Source organism: Camelina sativa, chromosome 16, assembly GCF_000633955.1.
Source record: "Camelina sativa cultivar DH55 chromosome 16, Cs, whole genome shotgun sequence".
NCBI lineage: Eukaryota > Viridiplantae > Streptophyta > Magnoliopsida > Brassicales > Brassicaceae > Camelina > Camelina sativa.
Window position 1 is genome coordinate 10,226,887 of NC_025700.1, and position 9,900 is coordinate 10,236,786.

Below are 9,900 nucleotides of genomic sequence, written 5' to 3' on the forward strand. Positions count from 1 at the left end.
TATCAAAATTATGTGCGTGTATTACATAGAAACTTGTAGGCTTGTATTTCCTAGTACCTAAAGGTCCAAATTAAAACGGTAACATACCTCTTATATCTCGCCAAAAATTATTACGAAATCATCATATTATGAATATTATTATGAAAAGAAAAAAATTATACATGATGAGTTGAAGAAAAAGCTCTCGGAGCAAAACATCTGCTCCATACCATATGTTTAGGGGTCAAACATCTTGTTTATTACTATTTTATAAGTCACTGATATTTCCCTTGAGTTCAATCACTTCATTGTATAATTCCTTCCTTTTCTGATGACTCTTCGAAGTACTATTTTTCCAGAGTTCCAACCTTAGCAACTGCCATAATAAAAAACGTTAACGCATATCAGGTTACAACCAAAGCAAACAAGTTTTGCATTAAGACAACAAGGTATATAAAGACAATAAGGTACTGACTCAAAAGCTGGAGAGCCCGAGACACTTCATTTTCAAAAAAGGAATTCTTGATCTCTTTCATTTGGTTCAATAGCAAAGCATGTTCCTCCTTCAAGACCTAAGACATGATATTAAAAAAAAAAAGGTTAACATAAAACACTAGCAGAAGCAAAATCATATTTCAATCTTACTAATGCAAAATTCACAATAAACTGTCTGTCGTAGTGTTTATTCAAGAAGAGGAGAAAGAAAGTAGAGTACCTTAATTTTGTCACTGAAGTCGATAACCGTTGGTCGATTGGCAGGAGACACTACTGAATTCTCACTTTCTTCCACTGTTTCATCCAAATCAGTAACGTCATATCAGAGTCAAAGACGCACGTGAATCTCAAGATACATACTATATACTTAGTCTACGTAGCAAACAAAGTTTCAGCAGATTCACGGGATAAGTCAGCGACCCCAAAACCTAATTCACAATTTCGCAATCGCAACAAAACTAAGTTACCAGCGTCAGAGTTGTGATTGTTAGTAGAAAACTCCTTCGATTCACATGACAAAGCACCATCGTTGCCAATTTCTTGATGTTGATCTGGAATAAACCATAAACTGATCAGTGAAACCATCAAAGAAAACGAATCAAACAAAAAACACAGATCAATCATGAATCTGTAAGCATAAGTCACCATTACGATCGACTACATAAACATACATCATAGTAATTGTAGTACCTCCTTCCATGGCGGATAAGCCCTAAAGAACCCTAAATTCTGAATCAAAGAGAGAGAGAGAGATTGAGAAAGAATTAGAGAGAGAAGGAGAGTGTGTAGGTAAAATTGGGGAGAATTTGAATTTATATGAATGCGAGCGTTGGATCTAAATAAGCTTTCTAACTTCTATAATCATATCTACACTAAAAAATGAATGATTAGGAAAAACTGAATAGAATGAATCATCATCCCTAAAAATTGCAAACTCCCTTAACTAATATATAAATAATTAAATTAGAATCATCTATATTAACATTTTTGTAGTACATTTTGGTTTATGCCCTTGAAGTTTTAATTATTTAATTTTTTATTTTACAACATTAAACCCTAAAGAAATTCCATAAATAACATTGCAAAGAAACTCAAATACTAAACTTTCTTAAATTGACCAACATTTGTTGCATTTATTGTCATAAAATCTTAACAACATCTATACATTCCGATTTTTCCAAAAACAACTCTACCCATTAAAGTTCTAACTCATTAAATCTCCAAAACTATTTTTATGGATGCTAAAATCTCTCAAATTTAAATGATATACCACAGATTTTCTATAACAAAAGTTTACAATCTCAATAATTATATTAACATTAATAAATTTCCTAAACTGAAAATTCAATCTATATACACATTTTGAAGTACATTTTGGGTTCTACCCTTTTAATTTTGCTTATTTAAAATTTTAGTCCCTACAAAATTGCACTAAAAGCAACAAGTAAAATATGGTAAATTGACAAAATCAATTTTTTTATAGAAACTAATTAATTCTACTTAAATTTCTTATTAATAGCAAATTTCTTTTCTATATATGTGTTCCAAAATAAAAAAAATAGAAAAATCAATCATTAAACTGTATACACTGAAAAATAAATAATCAGTTAAATTAAATAATTATATATCAAACAAAAAAATAATAGTATTATTTTAAATAAATAAAACAGTTAATTATTCTGATTAATTATACATTACACAAACATTTATAATTCATAATTTTTGTGTTTTATCCTGATAAAATTATAATACTTTAAGAATGATTGTATCACTAAATATAAAAAATATAATTTTATTACTAAATTAAATACCGCTAAAATCAAATATCATTATAAATAAAATTAAATAATTGTCTTGTGGTTTACCACGAGTTAAATCCTAGTTAGTGTTTAAATCTTGAATAACTATATGGTTAAACTGGTTAAAAAACTTACTATATGGCTAAAGTATGAAATTTACCCATATATTTATTATATGTACTAGGTATTGATTCAAATTGTTTTAAAATTTTGATCAAACAAAGATGAGATAAGAATATTTTACCCAAATCTTCAAAATATCTTTAGATTAATTGGAGGAAAAATAATTCTGTTTACAAAATGAGAGGAATTTGAATATTTGAATATTTCCGTGAATATAGAATATAAATATTTTTGAGAAATTATTTTAATTCCAAATTTCAGTTTAAAGTACAACATTCTTCTCTTTTATGGTAATATAAGTAATTACCATAAAATCCGAAATATGGTATAAATCCTAGTTAAAACTTAAAAGAGAACAATGTTGTATTGTATCATACTAGGATTACCATATTTCGATTTTGTATCATACTACGATTTCTACCATATTTCGGATTTTCAATCAATTACTACCATATTTTGGATTTTATGGTAATTACTTCAATCAATTATTGAATCTGATCTTGTATTAATATTGAATTCTAATCATATAAGGAAATATTTTTGGGTTATGTTAGTTTTTTTTAGTGATTAGTGATATTTCTGTTTTCGAAATCAATTAGAATACTAACAATTATGTGAAAACTTCCGAAAGGATATTTGACAAATATATGATATCTTTATAAGTAAATGATATTTTTGGATTTTGTTAGTTTAGCATATAGAAATTAATGAGATTTCCGATACATGACTAAAATTTAGGAACAATTTGGTAATCAGATATTATTCTATAATAGTTTTCCAAAGTTAAAGCGTCATTTGATTTACTAATCACATTAATTTTGTTAGGTTCCTAAATTAGAGGCACCTTAAATATTTGATTAACCACTATCGTTTTGTTTAGGAAAATTAATTTAAGTTTACATTTAGTCTAATATTTTTTAGTTTATTTTGAGACTTTTAAAGAACTAAAGAGTCCTCACTCCTCATATAAGTAGAGCTTTCTGTGAAAAAGCTAAAACATATAACACATATATTTCTCAAATACCAATAATTCTTCTAAAAAAAATAATGAGTATCACAAAAACTATTGTTTCATACTACTTTCTTGTAGTAATATTGGCAATTTCGATGTCGAAAAATGACGTTTCTGCCTTCGGAGGTATGTTTTCTCTTACAAAAATAGCATTTATGCTTTTATATAACTACGATTGATCATTTTAAACCAATAGTTGAGTAACATTTCTTGGAAAAATATATAGAATAGCCATTAGCCATATACATATTCATGTGTGTATAATATATGCATGTTTTTTTAAAAAAAGTTTGTTATTTTATTGAACACTTATACAGTATATGGCTTATGGCATATATATAGTTACAGTGATCACTTGTTGTTTGTATACGTGCAGGCCCTGGAAACTGCATTGGTATTCCATGTGTGCGGTTCAAGTTTGGAAGTCATGAATGTCAACCTGCTTGTCAAGCAAGAGGGTTCAGAAATGGAGCATGTTTTATTGTTTCTCCTAATAATGTTCAATGTTGTTGCAATAAGTGATTACAAAAATAAAATGCTCTCTTATCGTTGTGCGTTTGCGCGTTCAACTGTGTTTTTTTTTTCAACTTTATAAGACGAATTTCCTATTGTTGTTTGTTTTTCAACTTTGTTGACTAACAAATCCAATGAAACAAAAACTGTTTTATTATTCTACTGATTTAAATCAACCGTAAATAACGCTTCATTGTGTTATAGAGGGTAAATTAATTTCCTAGTTGACGACGGTAAGGCCATCGAAGGCCTTCGCTGAAAACGTTAAAAATCGTGAGGGTCTTGTAATGTATCGTTTTGCGAAACACACCCAAAGTCACAGAAACCTTCGAAAATTGATTATAATATGGTAGAAATGTTACTAACGTTCGCGTTTTTAAATCCCTTTAAGTAGAAAACGGATTCCGCGAAAATCCAAATAAGATATAACGATTAAAACCTTTGTAAAACGATTAAAAAAAAAAGAGTAGACGAAGAGGTTCTGTTGTACGAACACACACAAGTAAAACTTAGCTGAAACCATAATTTTACAAAATACAACACAATGTGGCCCTCTCTTACTTGTGAAATAGTCTTTAGATTGTCCTTGTATTGTCCTAAACCTTACAGTTTCGAGGTTACGCGGCTTACGGTCGCTTCTATAGATCCATGAGGTTCATCGGTTGGCAGGTACACATCATCTTTAAACTGCAAAAATAAATTATTAGAAACCAAATGTGTTTGGGCATATAAATTTATTATTATGGAGAGTAATTTACAATGGTTTCATCATAAAAGGTAAGATCACAGAGACATTCATACCTTCACCATTGAAGGGTTTTCCTTGGTTGAAAGGTTTACAGGTAGAAAGTGTATATTTGGCATTTTCAGGTGAATCGATGATACATCAGTGAACCTGTTCATGTTAATAAGAAGTTAATCATGGTAAGAATCATATAATCACAACAGAAAACAAAACAAAGAGAAAATACACAGAATATGCTGATACCTTCTGAGTACAGCGCTTCCCATAAGATAGAGAGTGCGTTGGACTGAAGGGCTATACACACCAGTTTCTGGAGGACCAAAGAATGTCTCCATCAGAACTTTCTTTACATCCATGAAGTTCTCGCTGAAGTAGAGTCCTTTTGTTGGGATGCTTGCAACTGAATCGTACGAGTACCTGCCACCATTAACAGGTATGTCGGTTTCAAGAATCAATCACAAATAAGAAAGATGTTGCATCGCTAATTAACTCCTACCTCCACGATGCATTCACCTCTGTCGCCAGCATTCTCTCTCGTGTTTCAGGCAGAATGGTGTATTTGTCTCTGACAAACCTCTCAAATCCTGACTGTTATTATGCGTTAAAGCGGTTTTAGTGAACAATCAAATCATCAGGACTAGACTTATTGACATCCATTAGTGTCAACATACTAGTCTTAAGCGCAAAATTTGCTTGTATCTTACAAAATAGACTGACAATAATAACATCAATTCTAGAATTTCACTCATTTTTCAGATCATTCTTCTTTGTATTTTCTCTGCATAAAGTCCCTAAGTTAGAGGAGTAGACTTCTACTCAACATAGTATTTTCCCTTTTTATGTTAACTGGCAGATATTTTAATAGAATAGAAGAGAAGCACAGCACATGTATTATCCAAAACTCCAGTACTGACATTATATTTTGCAAACTACTTAATCCCCGAGACACAGATGTATCCTAGCGACAACAGATCAAACTGGAAAATGCTGGTCAAAATACCATGGAACACACTCGCCATTATCAAAAAATATAACAGTGAAAACATAGAAAATTCTACACCTTTTTAACAACATATATCTGCAGAAAGATGTTGTATACCTGGGTTGTCTTCAGTAGAGCTAATCCTGCAATACCAGAATTTAAGTTTAGTGCACCAGACTTTTCTACTCGTGCCTCCACAGTATGAGTCTCTGATCCAAGCTTGAAACCTTCAACAAATTGATTGATTGAGAAAGTCATCAAACTACAGCGAAATTGGTTCCAGAAAAAAAAAATCACAAAACTCACCATGTAAATGTGGTTTACCACCGATGGATACACGCTCCCAGGGTTTCTCAATGATATTTACGATAGCAGTATAAACCTGGTAAAGCAACAAAGAAAGATGTTAACAATAAAAAGAAAAAAGACAACAAAATGAAAAAAAAAACATAAAATTACAGTATTGCAAGACGCATAAGAAGCAGTACATCTTTAAGGGTAATCAGCAAGGTGAAAATATCCAATAAAATATATGGTGATAGTGTTGTGTATCCAGATACATATTGTCATACCTGTGGATAAAATGAGCAAAAGTGTTTACCAATAAGTATGGAAAATTCTTCCACCGAGAGTCGATCTTCACATTCCTTGGCTTTCACATAAACCTTCATCCCAACATAGAAGATTGGCCAAAACCACTTGGACGTGAATTTTAGAAATCAGCAGAATAAGAACAAAGTTAGTGAAACAAATCCTAACCACCAGAATCTAGAACCAACAATCCAAGACTAAGCAAGCCAGAGAAAGTTCACTAGTGACTAAAATAGGAAATAACATGTAATACAACATCAGAACCATGAACAACACTTTATCCTCAAGAGCCAACAAAAGTTGTATTTCACAAATCAATCTATGATCTACAATACAATACTAAGCACAGCCACAATTGAAAAGTTTCAATCTTTTTTTTAAGACTTACAGTGTTTTTCATGGTATCAGTGGCGACAATATCGGAGTTATCATCACGGTAGTAAGAAGAGAGACAGTGAGAGAGAAGACTGATACTAACGTTCCACTCAACAAAGTGATGAGATCCATCATGACCATCTCGCCAAACTCTCCCAACTCTCACTCGAGCCTTCCCATGTTTCTGCTCCAATCTGATCCCATCTGCTTCTTGTGCCATTCCTGTAACAGTAAGCTTCATCAAAAAGAATTCATTTTTTTCAACTCTTCAAAGCGGATCAAAGCTTTACTAATCTAACTTAGTAGACGATTCAAAACCCAGAAATCGAATTATAAATCACTTCCGATTCAAACGAAAAGTAACCAAATCGTTTCTCTAACCTCTCTTTACTCTTCCGTGGAAGCTTGAGTGTCGATCGCGACGAAGAAAGGACTGAGAGAGATTATCTTTGAGACTGTGAGTGATCGAAGATGAGAGATCTGAGATGCGTTAGAGGTGAGATCGATGATGATGACGGATTCGATTGAGTATTGACGTTAGATCGAAGAAGAAGATTGCGTGAGAGAGTTTAGTTTTGGTCATCTCGGTTTACAAATTTTAATTCAACTTATTTCCGGTTTGATTTGGTTTTCTTAATCCGTTAATTACTTTGTGATGGTTTGGCTTTTTTTGGTTAACTCCACCTATCTATACTAATAAACAAAAAGCATGAGCTATAAGGCGTCCACATACGATTTTAAACCTCTAATTGATTAGACACTTCACTAATTAACATATTTTAAAATCTCCAGAATTTTTTATATTAAGAATTAATTTAAACAAGCAATCAGGATTTGACATGTCATTCATTAACATTTTTTAAATTTCCAAAACTTTTTAAATTTATGAAAATAAAAGAACTATGCACAATATCCCACAACTGCTAGAAAAATTTTAGGCAATGGTTAAGAACCAATATAAATAAGATTAATATGCTTCCAACAACGAATGAGCAGGAAAGCTTGATTTATCAGGCGTCCAAGTTTAAAAGTATATTCGGTTTGATCCAATTTTTTATTTAATCAAATTAAAACTTTAAAAAGTTTCAAAAAAATATATTATAATATTTAAAAATTTAAAAAGTTTTAATATTATAAATATTGAAACTTTTAAAAGTTCTTAGATTTTAAAAAGTTTTTAAATATTATAATTTTAAATTTTAAAAGCTTAAAATATTATAAATATTGAAACTTTTTAAAAGGTTCAAATTTTATATTTCGAAACCTTTTAAAAATTTAAGATACTATAGATATTGATGTAAAACATAAATTATCTTATTTATCTACGTTTGTGCTTTTTATTTCTTATGAGTTATAAAACATATTTTGTGTATGATTTTATAGATGAGTTGATATTCTTTCATTAATTTTTTATTTTTGGGTCTAAGGAAGAAAGATTGACATCGTAAGACCTTGATTTGATGTTTGAGTCAAGTTTTGAAATTTAAAGAAGAAAGATGGACGACAAACACACATGTTTTATTAGCTATACATAGGCATGACCAGAGTTATGGTTGTCACGATTATGGTTTATTAACCATCGTTGTGGTTAGAAATTTTGTTTAACCTTAACTATAACTGTTTAATAAACGGTTAAACCGTTACGTTTAAATACGGTTCCGGTTCAAGCGGTTATGGTTATATACGATTACGGTTATTTGAGAATATGATACAGTTGATATTATTTGATGATATAATATAATTGATATTATTTATTTATAATTAATATGTTCTTATAGTGTACTCATATTTCTATATATCATATGATTCATATTAAATAAATTATTATTAGTATATTTTATTATGTTTTTAAAATATTATAAACCAAATAAGGATTTTGGTTGGAGAAGATTCTAAACGTGTAGATCTAAAACAAAATAAGCATATGGATAAAATTATCAATAATTGTATGCATGTGTTGACTATGCTGCTCTTCATGAATTTCACAAATTTTATGAGAAAATAAATAATTTTGTTCTTAGAGTTTGATGGGTTAACAAATTGTGTGGTAGTCTTAAAAAAAATGTTTTTCAGTGGAAAAATGTAAAAAGTTGACGAGAAAGAAGAAGAAAAAAAGTATAACGAAGAACCAGACGGTAAAAGTAACAATGAAAATTACCACATTTTTAACAATAAAAATGATAATACTAATTTAATTTATTATAAAATAATATTTTATTACTGTCATCAATCATATATAATTTTCATCAAAATATATTTAATAAACCTATGCATAGTGTAGATTCAAAATCTAGTCTATACTATAAAAGTTGGCTAACTCTCTCCTTCGTGCCATCTCACCACCCAAAAGTGTGCTACGTGTACTCCGTCTTCAATTTTCTACATGATAAATCTAACTTTCTGTATAACATAACTATTTTTTAGACAAACAAAACATACTTGGGCCTTATTCAACTGCAGCCCATTACAGCAAAACCAGTATGAATTCAGAAGCTATATTTTCACCTTTTTCTTTCTGCTGACTCTTTCTCTTCAACACGTCTGAGAAATGAATTTGTAACTGTCAAAAGAACTATGTTGCGTCCTTAACTTTAACATAAATAGTGCAATTTACTGTTCTTCCAAAACGGCTCATCACCATAGGCTACCCATACTATTTTGTCTTCACCATAGCTATTAAAATGTAACCTCTTCGTAAAGTACCTTAATTCCTTATAAATACATAATCATTTGCTCTCACAAAAACAATCCACCTGATATGTTACTGTAGATCCCTTACATATCAAAAAAAAAAATGCCCAATTGAACAGGTAAAATCATAATAAACTACACAGAAGCCAGCCGATTGTTTTCTAAAACTACCATTCCCGCTATCCGGTAGCTCTCAAAATCGACCGGGTAAAACACACAAGTAACAACTCCCTTTTATACTCTTAAAAGTAGCCGACTATTGGCATTTAAAACCTCCACAATCTGTAACACATCTTCTATGTATGTAACTTCGGAATAATAGTCATGGAGCCATTAACCCACCAAGAATCAAAAGGCCGCCGAAACAACCAAAGAAACACACCCATTGCCAGACTATTCAAGTTCATTGCCAAACCCAATACAAAGGTAATTAACATTGGAGTCCAAAAACAAACCCAAAACAACAACAGCAAAACAAGCAACCTAATAATATGTCATGCTCCAAAAAACAGCCCAATGAAGTTCTCACACAACCATATTTGGAAGACGTACGGCCATCAAGATGTTCCCTGGGAAAAGGTACGTAAGCAATAAA

At 30.7% G+C, this 9,900-nt stretch overlaps 1 protein-coding gene and 1 long non-coding RNA gene across 4 annotated transcripts; both read right to left on the bottom strand.

Annotated features, from left to right (window-relative positions):
- Nucleotides 168-783, bottom strand: LOC109129670. The gene is made up of 3 exons (XR_002035950.1): nt 695-783; nt 455-551; nt 168-355 (listed from the first exon to the last, which is right to left on the bottom strand). It is a non-coding gene; the product is annotated as an uncharacterized LOC109129670 (long non-coding RNA).
- On the bottom strand, nt 4,330-7,189 carry LOC104750279 (uricase). Of its 3 annotated transcripts, none has more exons than XM_010472054.2 (9): nt 6,996-7,189; nt 6,628-6,836; nt 6,221-6,346; nt 5,955-6,030; nt 5,766-5,875; nt 5,163-5,254; nt 4,910-5,083; nt 4,723-4,816; nt 4,330-4,608 (listed from the first exon to the last, which is right to left on the bottom strand). In XM_010472054.2, the coding sequence occupies exons 2-9, from the start codon at nt 6,832-6,834 to the stop codon at nt 4,525-4,527; spliced, it is 963 nt and encodes a 320-aa protein (XP_010470356.1). In that variant the 5' UTR covers nt 6,835-6,836; nt 6,996-7,189; the 3' UTR covers nt 4,330-4,524. The 3 variants fall into 3 exon arrangements, with proteins under 3 accessions (XP_010470356.1, XP_010470357.1, XP_010470358.1); XM_010472055.2 differs by having other exon boundaries at nt 6,628-6,849; XM_010472056.2 differs by having other exon boundaries at nt 6,221-6,313; nt 6,996-7,188.